The 15345-nt window shown below is 45.0% G+C and overlaps 1 protein-coding gene across 5 annotated transcripts in view; it reads left to right on the top strand.

Moving 5' to 3' along the window:
* atp6v0a1a (ATPase H+ transporting V0 subunit a1a) overlaps window positions 1-15345 on the top strand; it is a 42045-nt gene that overhangs the window by 19111 nt on the left and 7589 nt on the right. For 3 of the 5 annotated variants that reach the window (XM_069185852.1, XM_069185851.1, XM_069185849.1), the window contains exons 14-21: window positions 903-993; window positions 1265-1383; window positions 1543-1759; window positions 2638-2745; window positions 3620-3727; window positions 7555-7572; window positions 9340-9457; window positions 9855-10026. In XM_069185852.1, coding sequence (XP_069041953.1) covers window positions 903-993; window positions 1265-1383; window positions 1543-1759; window positions 2638-2745; window positions 3620-3727; window positions 7555-7572; window positions 9340-9457; window positions 9855-10026 — 951 coding nt within the window. The remainder of the gene's footprint in view (window positions 1-902; window positions 994-1264; window positions 1384-1542; window positions 1760-2637; window positions 2746-3619; window positions 3728-7554; window positions 7573-9339; window positions 9458-9854; window positions 10027-15345) is intronic. The other 2 variants (XM_069185853.1, XM_069185850.1) reach the window with 1 other exon arrangement.

The raw sequence follows: 15345 nt of genomic DNA, 5'->3' as shown, positions 1-15345 counted from the left end.
CAGCAATCGCCCTTGGTGGTGATTTCAATTTCAATGCAAATACCTACTAGTTGACGAATGGGAACTTGACAAATGATTGCTTAAAGCTCCAGTAGTTTTAGAAAATCAGAAGGCGCTGGTCTGAGGCAGTGGGCTGAGTCCTAGTGTTGGTGAGGTGGCATGAAAGCAACATGCTGAAGAAAACACCATCCAAAGACACGCTCAAAGACAAGCAGAGAACTCAAAAACACAGCCGCAGGGGAATCTGTGAGCAAAATCATAGAAAAGCACTGGAATGTGGCACAGGAGCATCCATAAGAGAGGTCAAGTGAAGCACGGCCAGAGCACTCGGGTAACGCCAAGACTAGTTAACACTAAGACTGAGCGGCGGTGCAGGGCAGGGGCAGGGGCGGGTGTTAAAAAGCCAGGTGATTGACTGCGCACAGGTGCAACTGATCTCTTGTGCCAGAGCACGTTGTCACGGCAACCGGTTGATTGACGGGCCTTCCGGTCGCCGTGGTGATTCTCGCGCAGTTTCCAGCGGGAACGGGTACGGCATTTGTGATATCCTTGCTGCTCGGCCTTTTAGTCCCCGCTCCAGGGAAGGTGGCTTTTTCCAGCTACTGTGGCACGACATGGACGCATTTCCTCAATCTTAAAATAAATGAATGAAATAATTAACCACGTTCGTATTCCTTAACTTAAGGGGTTTGTAGGGCCAGAGCATTAACCAGTCTCTGTAGATTTGAAGGAACAGAACTGAGAGTGACATTCTGTTCCTGTGTGAAATTACTGGCAGGATTTTTCAGCTGTCCTTCTGTGTTTATTCACCAATGTTCTCCTGGTTTGCTGTGCGAAATCCGACCAGTGTTCTTCTTGAACAGATGAAACGACACACAAAGGATGTTATATTCCCTTTCTAGAACCGAGATGCTCAAAGGTAACCCAGTATTGCAACTGGACCCGGCCATCAAGGGAGTCTTCAACGGACCATATCCTTTAGGAATTGATCCGGTAGGTCTCTTGTCCTGATTCCTGCCTAACTTCAAGTGCAGCTAAAACCAAATGCCAGCTCTGATGGTAACTTACTGGTCATGGCCAGGATGGATCAAATCCCTGGAGGGTGTTAATGTGGTTTTTAGTTTAGGCTGAAGTGTGTATGGTGGCGCAAAGAAGAAGGTTCTTGACTCTGTCCCTTTGGCGAACAGAAAATAGTTCTATTGGGTTAGAGAAGGGGAATGTGGTTTTGCCATCCTGTGAGAACCTTCTGATACCTGTTTTCCAGATCTGGAACATCGCCACCAATAAGCTGACCTTCCTCAACTCCTTCAAGATGAAGATGTCCGTCATCCTCGGCATCATCCACATGCTGTTTGGCGTCACCCTCAGCCTCCTCAACCACCTGTGCGTACTGCCTTTAAAGCCAGCTGTGGCCAATTCTGTGCTGCAGCGTGGCTTTTGTTTTTTGTGTTTTTGCTGTGTGGCTCACCGTTTTGTTTGTGTGCTGGATCTTATCCGACTGCCGGCTGAGTGAAAAAGGAGATTGATTGTTTTGGTGTTCAGGTATTTCAAGAAGCCCCTCAACATCTTCCTGGGTTTCATCCCCGAGATCATCTTCATGACCAGCCTTTTCGGGTACCTGGTGATCCTCATCTTTATCAAATGGGGGGCCTACGACGCTGCCACATCCAAAAGTGCCCCAAGCTTGCTCATCCACTTCATCAACATGTTCCTCTTCAACTACAACGACAAGAGCAACAAAATGCTCTACACGGGACAGGTAACCCTGTGCACCACTTGTTCTCGATGTATCAATGCTTATTCATTAATTTCCAAAGCTTTGGATCTCGAATAGGATGTTTTTTGGTATTCTTGTTGTGTCCTGAGCAATCCAGAGTGAGGTAACATGGTCAAAGGTCCTATATGGTAGGGACTCCCCCATGTAACGGGGGTTGAACTATGTGATCCAAGTGTTGCAGGTTCAAGTCTGGATCACACTAGCGGCCAACTATCCAGCAGAGAGAAAACTTTATTATATTTCACAATAAACATCTCACAATAAGTACACACTCATGCAACGTCTTGCAATCTCTATTACGAAAGTTCTTAAAAAAGGGTGATTGTCCTTTATCAATCCGAGCAAGTGGATTCTGGGGCTGGATTTGCACAATGAAAGAGCCTCTCCAAGCCCTACCGCTCGCTGTTGTCCATGCCTTTTCCCAGTGGAGCGGACAGGGAAACAGGTCGGAGGGCCAGTCTGCTCTCCTTCATTCTCTTGCCGAGACCCAAGATGGAAAGATGCAAATAGATTATTCCAAAATTAGCTGGGGGAGGGAGGGGTCTTCATGTACCCATTATCGTAAAGCAGCTAGTGCTGGTGGGAGTCACAGAGCAGAAGGCTGGCCTGTGATCCCATGACTGCTCTCACTATCCCAAGGCTTGGGTACCTGTGATGCGAAAAATACTTGTCAATTCTAAGCCTTTATCTGATCTACCTGTATTCAGGGCCTGTAGATCACCGTCCAGCCAGCAATGTACTCTCAGTACGTTTACAGACTGAGCAAACACAATTCCAGCACACATCCCCTGACTCCGACATTATTATTACCGGCTGGCCTGAGCAGCTGTTCTGCATCGTTCTTTTTCCCCGTTCTCCAGGTGGGGATGCAGTGCTTCTTGGTGGTGTTGGCCCTGCTGTGTGTCCCCTGGATGCTCGTGGTGAAACCCCTGGTGCTCAGACGCCAGTACCTGAGGAGGAAGCACCTGGTATGTATCCACTGGGCACCTGTTTCCATCCTAGGCTGGCAGGTCTGCTGCCCCGTTCCTTCAGTCAGCAGCCAGAGTCGACAATTTCTGTCTCTGAAACCAGGGCGGCGGCAGGGCCCACGTTTAACTTCTCGGCCTGTTTTGTCAGAAGGTGAAATACGATCTAATGATGGCAGCTTTAAAATCCAGTCACTCTGCTCTGACGTACATATTCACAGTTAATCAGAGGAATTCAGTGCAGAGGGAGTTTAGGCCACCCGAACTGAGGTGCTCTAAACGGGCTTACTTCTTGGATCCAACACTGTTACTTGTCATGTTCCCTTTTCTTGTGTGTTTATGGAATTCATCCATCTGTTTTCTACCCACTTTGTCCAGTTTAAGGGTCGCGGGGGAGCCAGAGCCTATCCCAGCAAGCAGTTGGGCGCAAGGCAGGGCTCACCCTGGACAGGACATCGGTCCGTCACGGGGCACACACACACACACACACCAGGGCCTGTGTTCCCTATTTTCCCACCAGTATGCCTTTGCACTGTGGGAGGAAACCAACCTGAACACCATGAGAACATACAGACTCCACACAGACAGCACCCCAGTTCTGGAATTGAGCCCAGGGTCCCAGCATTGTGAGGCAGCAGTGCTGATCACTGTACCACTGAGCAGGCCTTCATATCCGATAATTATTATTGCATTTACCTGAATTGCATTTCTGCTGCGCGTTTGTGTTGCACTACGGGCTTTGTCGTTGTCTGCCCCAAATACGTTGCCCTGCGGAGGGGGTAATAGGATAGAATATTATGGGATATGGTCATCAGTTTAAAAAAGAAAACCGTGAGCTGTGTGGTTGCAGCACTGCAGTGCTCCTCTTCCCTTCCAGGGCACTCACAACTTTGGGGGGATCCGCGTCGGCAACGGCCCGACAGAAGAGGACGCCGAAATTATCCAGCACGACCAGCTCTCCACCCACTCGGAAGACGAGAACGAAGTGAGTCCCGCCTCGCTCGCTCGCTCCCGTGCCTGCCGCCGCCGCCCAGCTTTCGCAAGTTTTGCTTAAACCGGCTGCGCGCATCGCGCCGCTGCTTCGGAAGAGGGCCCGGCGGGGCGCCAGCGGAGACGGGGGTTCCGTACGATTCGAGCGCTTGGCGTCCCCCCCCGCCGCCTCCGCCTCCGAGAAGCGCTTGCTGCGCCCTTCTGCATCTGTGTTCGCTTCAGCTGAGGCTTTTGCATTTGTTAGAGTACATTCATTTGCCTTGCTCTGTCTGGAGGGCAGCGCACTAAACAAAACCCTTCAGACAGTGGGGGCGGAGCACCCCGAAAGACAGGTTTCTGTCCGACCTCCTGGGCAGTTACAGGAACGGTTCTGAAGGAAGGGGGGAGTGTATTCAAAGTGTCCAAGAAGGACTGCTGTTTCTGCACTGTTTGGTTTTGTATGACCATTTCCAGTACGTGTTCAGTGTAACGGATTTTAACATAAACTGAAGGGACCTGTTTATTTTACGTTTAAACTGTTTAAAATCCCTTCCATTTGCGGCGCACTGTATATAATTTATACTGACGAGATCATTCTCACTCAGTGGTGTCTATGAACGTGTTGAGTGTATTTTCTTTTTCATCACGCTGGCAGTAAGCTTAACAGTTTTTTTTTTGGTTTGTTTCATTCACAGTACTTTTGTTTGGGGAGACTGACTTCCAGTCTTCGGTGGAAGACTGTAAAAGCGAGTTCTCTCACACAAACATATATTTTTTTTAAGCAGAACCAAAAATCCGTTATGTATCGGAGATAAATTACCATTTAGAAACTGTAAATTTGGGGAAAGAGCTTTGGGTACTAAACAACCTGAGAGTAATAAAAAAACAAAACAAATTGGGAATATCAGCTATCTAGTTTTGCTTACAAGTGTTTGAGATTGTTAATGTTCAAATGCAGTGCTGCATATTATAAATCACCATTAAATGATCATGAATGGATAGTGGACAATTGAAAGAAATGCAGAATGTGCTGTTTTTCTTTTAAAAAAACATTACTCTGCTAGACTAGACAATCAAGAGACATACTAAACCCATTCGGGTTCTGCTGGAATAACCATGAATTATTCAGCTCTGGGTGCTTTACTTTGCTCTGCCAGCAGGTTACTTTACTGAAGATCGTGGGCTTTGCGTAGGCCACTTTTCATTTTCCATTTCAGCGAGAGGATATATCACATTTTAGGGTTCTTTAAACATGCGAGGGTCATTCTTCAGTTCGGCGTCATTAGTTGCTGTGCAGGCAAAATAGACACAAGCTCAGGAAAATTGGGAGAAAGACACACGGGCTGAGTATTACTGCTGTTAAAAAGGGCTTGCCTGTTGCGTTTCACTTTGCCTCGTTTTCTAAAAACTATATAAAACAATCAGAGTGATCCTCTTTCTGGAAAATCTTTGAGCAGTATGCAGTTTCCTGCAACTCAACCTCCAGATTTGGGTACAAGAGCTGACAGCATGTACACTACTTACATAGAAGCTGCCAGACATCCATCGATTACAAAATTTACACTGGAGGATCACTGTTTTGTTTCATATATAAGCTTTAAAAGCGCTTCAGAGGCTTAGGAGTTGTTTTTTTCTTGTTTTAAGTAGCACTATAGTTCTGCTTTAGACTTGGCGTCTGTTATGACGAAAAGTACAGATTCAAAGAATCACAAGAAGGAAAAGTACAGCGAATACCCCCTTGCTTCTCTGGCGCTTTAGAGCAGAGTTTGGTCTTCGCCTTAAAAAATAAATGCTCAGTTCAATGACCTTTGAGAAGTGGTTGGCTGCATGAAGTTTTGAAGCAACTGAATTTCCTGAATTCATTCCATGAAACAAGAGAATGAATTTGCAGCAGCAATGGGAAGCCAGCGGGAGGAACAGGCATCGGTTGCCTGTTCCCTGCGGATGCTCCCGTTCTGTTTGAGTGAATTTCCAGTTGCACACAGTTGAATTGGGCTGGAAGCATGTGAGATTAGGGCTGCACAAATGTAACCTCCTGACCATGCTTCATGGATTCTGCTGGGTTTCTCTGCTGTGTGCTGTCGGTCAGTGCTGGGGTCCGAATGGTTGTGCAGGCAGACAGCACTCTGATGGAAGGACTGGGCACAGTGGCTGAGCTGCCTGCCCAGCACAACTCTGCAACCCCCTGCACCATGTCAGTCCTTCTCACGGATTTGATGAGTTTAACAATAATAGGAACCCCAAATCGAGCAACGCTCCACCCAATCTTGTGGCTCTCCTTTAATTCATCAGCAGTTTCGAACCTGTCCAGCATGGTTACATTTAGGGATGCACCGATATACAATAACGATAACCGATAATGAACAGTTTGTTGTGGCCAATACAGAAACCGATAACCGATCATTTTACTTTTTTGCATTTTAAAACAAGCTCACACTATCATCCACAGCTGAGGTGTAATGAGGGTAAGAAAGCTAAAACTTTACCAAGATGGATCATTGATTAAAAATTGGTGAAAAGGGTCCACACCGCCAACATTTTCACTCTGCAACAGCTGTACTGTACCCAGTCGAGTGGATCAGTGCGTGCACATAGAAAAAAAAATAGTGGCACAAACAGAAATAGGGCGCCGCATTATCGGTTGTCATTATTGGCTGTAATTCCAAAATCGGAACGATAATAATTAATTTTTCAGATTTATCGGAGAATAATGTATATCGGCCTCCGATACATTGTGCAGTTAAATTGGTCCAACTGGGCCGTAATGGAAGGCTCTGTGCTTCCGTGAATTTAAGATCCCGCACGGAGTCATTGTTTCAGAGTCCTTTTCGCTTCCTTAGCGACATCCTGTTTCAAGATTCAGAGGATTATTTTTAGGCTTTTAGGTGGAGTAAGCCAGCAGGTTCATCTTATAAGATAAACTTCATCCTCCAAGAAGTGCCGACTTGTTCTATATGTGTAAACAATTCATTTTTTATTTGTTTTTTGCTTGGTCAAGTTTCTCAAGACTTGAGCTGTAACATAACTGCGCAGCAGAGGGCACCAGGTTGAATTGTACCTGCCTGGCACGCAAGAATGCGCTCCAACAGCACAGTTCCAGAAATCCGTCTTACATTCGGTTCCCAGTGGAAACCGGCTTCGCCGATCTGGCCCTGATTGCTCTCTGAATCAATGAAGGCCTTATACAAAACAGATTATTTAAAGATGCTTAGCTGCGCACTGGGACAGGCTTGTGTGTGGCTAAACACTTAAAGGTGTTCACTGAGTAGACCATGTGCTTTCCCATAGCCTAGACATGCCTGGGCTACAACCACTGCAGGACTGTGAATGTGATTCCCCATTCGGGAGTGGTTGCTCAGCTGAGCAGTGCCAGATGTTGGGTGGGGCGCTGCTTTCTACCCATCAGCGACCCCCTGTGTTTTTCTAGGTACCTCTGACTATGCAGTGCTGTGAAGGAGGGCTGCATCTGTCCTCCTGTTCAGAGTGGCTGCTGCTGGTGCTACGGACTCGTGTTCTAAAAAGAACTGAATGGCCTTCAAGTGCACATTAAGAGGAAGAGCGCTGGCGTTCAGCGCTGTTGAACCACCTTGAGTGTTATAGAGTAGCAGCGGCCCTACTCGGGCAAAAATAAGCAAATCCATAAAGGGAGGGATAAAAAACTAATTGTAAAAAGTACTAAATTTGTTTCATAATTATTCTGACCAAATCTGCGCATCCCTTCAGACACAGCATGGTCTTAGTTCTAGATTTATATATATATATATTTCATGATACCTTTTGTTCTCATAACTAACGCATTTCTTCCTGAACACTGCACTAAACTTAACCTGTATTGTTTTCAAGCCTTCTGATGACGAAGTGGTAAGACCTACAGCATGTGTGTGGAGCATGTTTGTCTGTGGGTGTGCATGTGGGTCTGTCTGCTGTGTTCTATCACTCATCCATTCTTTCCCTACTGTAACACTCTGCTGAGGAGCAGAGCACTGTGTTTGGGTGTGTTTACACAGTGGGTGATGTGGGAATGGGTTTTCCTTCAGCAGTGATGACTCAGACGTGTGTCAATGAAAGTGAAATTGCTCTTGTGTTAATCAGTGCAATAATCATCTTACTAATGATATACGTTCAGAGGTGTGTGTTAAGGAGTTAAGACTTGGGAAGGGGTGTGATTGCCCAAACCATTTTTCTCTCCTTCAAATATCCAGTTTTTAGCATTAAGCTTGAGAATTGTTTTAAATAGCAATGTCAAAATGCACATTTGTAAATGACTTGAACATTACTTGTGGTTGTCAAAGCAGCAAGTCAAAGGTTGTCAAAGCACAGTATGTCTGACAATAACTTCCTGTTGCATCAGTTCCACCAGTCTCCTCCCTCACACTGTTTCACTTACTTGCACGCTCGGCTTTGTGCTTGAGACTAGAGTTTGAGGCTGGACTGACGTTGAAGTAAAACTTGTCATGGATTGATTCATGATTTTAGCATCTTCTCCCATCACGGTTTGCTCCGTAGGATTTAGCAGGAATCGTCTTCCTCTGGTATTGCAAGACAAAATAAGTGAACGTTGCATGCTCCACCATTGTCAATTTTTTTTTCATTAAAAAGAACCTTTGTCAAAAAAAGGAGATCAAACAAAGTAAATGTGTTAGTTTTTAAGAACATTAATGTTGTTCGTTGTAGTTTCGAAGCAGAAAAAAAGCATACAGGTTGGAAAGAGGAAACTTGAATTGTTTCCAACACCTTTTAAATCAGTCACAATGGGCAGTAGGTTCCTGTGTTTTGAAGTTAAACTTGGCTTCCTGAGGTACACACCATGTCTTACCTTTAAAAACTCTGTTTGACAGATGTATACCTCTTCTTCCTGAGTCACTTCTGAAAGAAGGTTTACAGAAAAAAGAGAGGTTTCTAGGGCTGTAATTTAGCTTTGAAACCTTTTTATGCGTTCCTGGGGTTATTGAGGGTTCACAGAGTCTCGGTGTTAGTCCTTGAAAAGCCCTGTGAATACAACTGCAGTTCTCGCTTGACCAAACAACCAGCACAATGTTTCATGGGCTTAAAACCTGTACTCCTCATATTTCTAAGCTGAACAATAAAATTGGTGAATATGAAACTTTTCTGAAATTCGGATTTGGGCTTCTGTCAATCTTTGGAGTTGTACCGAGATCAGGGCCCTGGGTGAAAACAAAATGAAATGCTAAATAGGCACAGTTAAGGAGGGTGCAAGAGGTGGACATTAGTTCCACTACAAAGTGCTTCTGAATGTTGAAAATATTTCACATAATTAAAAAATAAAAGCGCTTACAGCTATTAAACAGGGATTTATGAAAAGGCGTATCTGAATTATCTGTTCAAGTTTTGTAGATCTGGGCAGGTGTTCATGCTTTGCAAATCACTGCTAAATCAGTGTTTTATTTGTTCAGCTAACACCGTGTGGAAGTGCTGTTTCTCACTTTATAACCCCCTTACAACTGATTACAGAAATCAGGATAACTTCAGCTGGTAGCCTGACCAGGTCTAGTGCTCACTCTGGACGGCAGTCTTGGAAGGTTGTATCTGTGCGAGCGGGCAGGGAGAGTGGGCTGTGTGCGGTCTCGTGAGGCAGGCACTGACTCGAGCTCTCCTCTCTCCCGCCAGTTTGACTTCACCGACACCGTGGTCCACCAGGCCATCCACACCATCGAGTACTGCCTGGGCTGCATCTCCAACACTGCCTCCTACCTGCGGCTCTGGGCCCTCAGTCTGGCTCATGCGCGTAAGTCTGCAGGGGCACACAACTCACTGTAAAACACCGGTTAAAACACGCAGCGGGCTTGGAGCGCAAGATCCATCCTGTTTTCTCACAGATTGGTGGTTAGATTCTGGGCTATGTAATTAGCCGACTGTGACTGGGTTAGGGTTAGGGTTAGTGTGGCACATATGTCGTTCCGATCAGTCAAGGCATCAGGTCGATAGGCAGCAGTGATGCTTGTGGAGTTGTCGGGCATGTGTGAGCTTACAGTGTTGCCGCCAAGAGGTCTCCTTGAAAGGAGCAATTGGCCTGACCACGTTCATTTCAGAGAAGGCTTGGTTCTTATCTTCATCTCTTCTGTGTTGACCTGTTTAAGCGCATTAAGCTCTGGCGTCTCTGACCTCTCTCTCTCCTCACACAGAGCTGTCGGAGGTGCTGTGGACTATGGTGATGCATATCGGCCTGTCTGTCCGGAGCTACGGCGGTTTCTTTGGCCTGTTGTTCATCTTCGCGGCCTTTGCGACCCTCACCGTGGCCATCCTGCTGGTCATGGAGGGACTGTCCGCCTTTCTGCACGCCCTTCGTCTGCACTGGTGAGTGAGGGACCGCGGAGCCAGTTACCGCGGCCTTTCCCCAAGCCTGTGAGGGTTCCTGAAACATCTTGATACCCTAGAGAGAGAAATAGCACTCATATTCATAACTCATTTCCCGTTGAGATTTTGTAATGTTACAGAGGTGACTTATCACAGCTTTGGGTTTTTTTTTTCTAGAAGACATTAAAGCATTTATGTAACCTAATTGGTGGTGCCCAGTTGGCAGGGAGCTGCAGTTGTGATGTTGGGCTTATTCTGCCAGCCCTAACCTCAGCAATCACTGCCAGAGAGTCGGGAAACAATTGGGGATTCAAAATCAAAGGTGTAATAAAAAAAGTTGGCTGATGGCAAAACATGACAGGCGTGGTTAGTGTGGAGGTGCACACTGGGCAAATGAACCAGTCATTTCTAGGAGAAAATGACAAACGAATGAAATATCCTATATAATGTCAACAAAAAGAAGGGGCAGATTTATTATGACAGAATGACTGGGTGTACAGTACATTTCTTAAATGTTAAAACAGCTATTGAAAGCTGATTCACTTTTACCTGTTAAAAACTGACATTAATTGACAAAACCTAAGGAGACGGAGATGTGGGTATCTGGGAGGGATGATGACAACGTAACCTTGTTCCCGAGAAAACATCTAAATGCTTTGGAAAATCATCCTTGAAAAATCAATTTTTGAGGTCGCGTTTGATTGATCCATGCTTGAGAATCAGGGTTCTCCCACCCCAGTCCTGGAGATCCCCAGTCCAGTACACTTATAGATCATCTTGACCAACCTGTAAGTTACTAATAAATTACGCAAGTTCAATTTGGGGGAACTCTCTTCCTTGTGGAAGGTGTTTAAGATGATCTCAGAATCACTTAATTGAAGAAACCGTCCAATTAATAATGGCAGTTAAATTTATTGTTTAATAATTAATTTATTAGCTCTTAGTTAAAGGTAACCTAGAAAACCAGCTGGACTGGCTCATGTGGCCCAGATCTGCACATGCCTGCTCTAGTGTAACAGCACGTTTGAAAGTTCTGTCTCTTCTGTCCAGGTCCTGGAAGGGTTAAGGCAAATTGAAAAGGGCTTGGCACTGTGCTAAAGATAGCCTGTAGGCACTCTCTGGAGAGCACAGCATTGTAAAACCTTGATAGGAAAGAATTGCTACACAGGAAAAGCTGCTCTACTCTGCCTGTTAAGTTAACTGCTGGAATGTCAACTCTGAAGAGCTGAGTTTATTTTTCTTAAACCCTTCCTTTGTCTGCTACAAGCAATTAGGAATTAATGACCACCTCATAGTTTGAAAAGGAATTTAAAAAAAAATGTTTTCATTGGAACAGGTTTAAGTAGAGTGTAATGCATTTGGTTTGTTCTTGTTGTCTTGAGGTGCAGTACGTTGTTATTTGAGTTAAACCATTTTCCACTGCTGTCTGTTCTTTTTCAAAATGTTACCCTTCCTCGACTTAAATTTGAAGAAAACGTTGAGAATGAAACTTTGATACTCTGAATTGATTTTTACTCTTCCAGATGAAATGCAGGACTTTTGCCATAATCCACAGAACAAAATGAAATTATATGTAAAAAAGAAAAAAAGTAATTGTATACATGAAATTGTATGTGTATATGTGTATCATTTCTAGTGTATATAAGGAGATACTACATTTTATGTGCTTTTACATTTAAACATAGGACTTCTTAAATTAGCAAGACACTAACATCCTTTATAAAAAAAGAGACCACAGGTGCCTCTGACTCCACAAACAATTAATAGTTAAAAAACAGAGGATTTTCCAAGTTGCATGAAAAAAAGGCCTGAGTGCAGACAAATTCTAAACTAGCGATCAGTTGAAGCCACTGGAGAGTTAAGACCCACCTGGTTCAAACCGATGGGTTTGAGAACCACTGAGCTGTAGTGTCACTCTTCAAATCAGTCTCGCAGAGACTCCCAGTAATGGCCCATCTGCCAGTCAGAGAATACAAGCCTGGTATAAAATCACTGGTGGCTACCAGGATTGTAATGGCAGGCAGAGTTGAATTTCTCATTTAATCCATAACCATTCCCCTTTCACAGATACCCTGAAGGAGAAATAATCTCATCGACACACGGGCACTTGAAGGAATACGTACACACATTCGCAGATCCACTGTACCCAGTGAATTCTCATGCACACTCGACTGTGAGTCAGTGTTGCGGTATGTTTCTCTTTTTTTCGCGCACAGGATTGATGACGAGCCCTGAAAGTTAAGCACGTTCCAGGGCGCCTGTCCTCCCACACATGTCATCTATGGTTTCCCATCCCATGAAGACATTCCCCCTTTTCTCTGTATTTTCCTCGGACCCGGGGGTCAGAAGGGTCTCGTTCTTGGGCTCTCCAGCTCGGATGATGAAGCCCGAGGCAGCGGGCCTCTGTTCGTCTGCAGGCTTTGAGGCAGGGTGGGCGAGCAGGAAGAGTTTGAAACTCTGTGCACTTTGTAAGCGTGGAAAATTAAAACCCAAAACAACAAGACTTTCTTTCCATCGTTGGCCGGAAGCCAAGCGTTTCCTCTCTGAGGTTTCGCACAGGACTGCATCCTACACGAAGGCTTCGTGTGATGAATCCATGCTTGAACCCCCTTCCAGAGTTCAGTTATTTCTGCCGCACAGATGAGAAGGCACGTTTGCGAAATGAAGTAACATTGATCATGTCTTATTAGGTTTTAGAGTGTGTCCCCGCGTAGCTTTTTACCTTCATCAGCTTGCTTTCATCAGGCAGTTCACAGGTCTCTGCAGAAGACCTGCGAGTGGTCTTCAGCTCAGCTCCTGTGGCATGACGGACTGTGGTTCCCAGCCCCTCAGACACCTACAGCTGCCAGGGTGTTTGTGCTGCAAAGTTGCACTCGGTATTTAAGATGGCTTTAGACTGGAGTCAGTAATACAGTCAGGCTTCAGCTACAAGGTACCTAACAGTGCTGCTACACAAAGGGGCTTATTCATTAAACCTCAGCAGCCAAGCTCTGGAATTAAAACTGTATATAAAGCAAAATAGTCTTGATTCTTTTATAATGGTAATATTAATTCCTTACACATATATAGCACTTTTCTGGACACTCTACTTAAAGCGCTGTACAGGTAATGGGGATGCCCCTCCACCACCACCAGTGTGCAGCCCCGCCTGGATGATGCTATGGGGATAATTAAGAGGCCATGATTGATAAAGGCCAATGGGAAATTTGGCCAGGACGCCAAATTTACACCTCTACTCTTTTCGAGAAACACCCTGGGATTTTGTAATGACCACAGAGAGTCAGGACCTTGGGTTTTACATCTCTGAAGGACAGGGCCTTTTTGTACTATAGTGTCCCCGGTGAGCGCCTCCTACTGGTCCCTCTAACGCTTCATCCAGCAGCAACCTCAGCTTTCCCAGGAGTAAATTCTCTTCAAAACGCAACATTCAGATTATAACTGCCAGCATCCCCCATTATCTATTTAAACAACTCTGGGGCCGCTCTCAAGTTGGTTGCGTGCTGGACAGCGCCTGGTATCTTCACAGATGTGAAATTCCTTCTGAAATCCTTTTGCCCTCTTGAGTGCTGAAACTGTTTGTGCCGTCAGCTACGGTGTTATTCTCCATCGTGGACACAAATGGTGTTCACCCCCATGTAGCGTGCGCTCTCTGGTGTGTACTGCCCTCATTACATCTGTGTGCAGACCAATTTCATTGCCCTATAGTAGATTTTTTTTAAATGACCGAACTTTTTATGCACCCCCATATTGGTTGTGTGTGGGACAGAGAAGGTAGATTTTTTTTTACTCCTGGAAACAACCCTGAGCAAAAAAAGTATCACTTTGTGTTTTAGCCAAGAAGATGATAATCTTCCTTTTGATAAAGTGTGCCCTGAATCCAGCTGTGATGAACACAGAGACTGAAGCAATTGCTTCCTTTCCAAAGCAAAGTTGGCAGTAGAAAGAGGTAGCAGAACTCTTTCATATGTGTAGTGTCTTTCACGGTTCTCAAATCATTGCTCAGAATTAGGTGTAAGCTCAACAGTGTGCTGTCTATAGCCGGAATGAGTAAGAAAGATTATAACACGAACCAGGGGAAGCTTAAACTCAGCTGAAGTTTGCCTTGAAGTGTTTCAGATCCTGTTGGAAGGAACTAGCTGTGTGACGACAGTTTCTTTTAAGAGAACAGCATCCTAAAATCAGCTTAACAGCACAGAACATGGGTTAATTCATTTAAAACCCATCAAAATCGTTTCCTGCATGTACTTCTAGTAAATCTAGTAAATTTTAACTTTTCTCACATTGTTTCCTAATGATTAGAAGACGATATGAAAATATACCTTAGGTGGTTGGAAGTACTATCAATTTCAAATGTTTTAGGCATTGTTCAATTCAGCACTGCATTAAGCATATACACAGTTTAAGTAAACTCCACTCCAACGTGACATTAGAAGATTCGTCATAATTATGTTAACAGGGTAAAATGTAAACCCCTGTTTTGAAATTCGTGTGACCACCAAAGAAGAAGGAAAAGAAAGTGGGGAAAAACTACAGTAGTATTGATAGTAGTAGCCTTGTGATATGTATTTTAGCATTTTAAACCTTCAGGAATGCGTTCTGATAGGTGTGGCAGTGTGGAGCTGCAGCAAGGCTGTGGACAGGGGAGTTGCAGCTCTCTGGCTCCCTCTATAGGCCAAGCTGTGGTACTGGAAACCAGATTTGAGGTATAGGGTGGTGACTGGGGTTTGGGGGCCCAGCTTGACTTTGCCCTCAGCTGGGGAATCCAGGGCGTGTCGTCGCAGTCCTGAGAGAAGAGAGGAGAGGTTTTCAGCGGGGGCTCCTGGTACGGCTGGTTGTGGTTGCTGTTTTTCCTGGCACAGCGCCTGGAATATTTGCACGGCACCAGGAGTGTGGAGATTAGGCTGTTCTCCTTTGTGCCTCTAATTGTTCTAATGCAGCTTTGCATTAGGGGGTCTGAAATGAGGCCCAACTAGTTTCCTTGGAAAACCTCACTCTTAGCATAAGTCTTGAAACGCAGTGGCAAATATCATGCTCCCATACTGCTACATTCGCTCAGGATGACACTGTTTCAATAAATTCAAGTTATTTTAAAGGACCAAATGCTGGCTGAAATACAGCATCATGTACTTTTTTTTTTTTTTTAAAAGGACTGAAATAGCAGGTCAGGGATTGGACAGACATCAGAATCTAAGGGCCCAATAAAAACTAACAAGAAATGGTCCACATTTGTACATCACTTTCGACACAGGACCAGTAGTAAGCTCAGAAACACCCACCCCATACAGTAATTATCCGGCCAGGAGTTTTTATTTCACACTG

This window comes from Lepisosteus oculatus, chromosome 28 (assembly GCF_040954835.1).
Source record: "Lepisosteus oculatus isolate fLepOcu1 chromosome 28, fLepOcu1.hap2, whole genome shotgun sequence".
NCBI classification, from domain to species: domain Eukaryota; kingdom Metazoa; phylum Chordata; class Actinopteri; order Semionotiformes; family Lepisosteidae; genus Lepisosteus; species Lepisosteus oculatus.
This window is presented reverse-complemented; position numbering and strand designations above follow the sequence as displayed.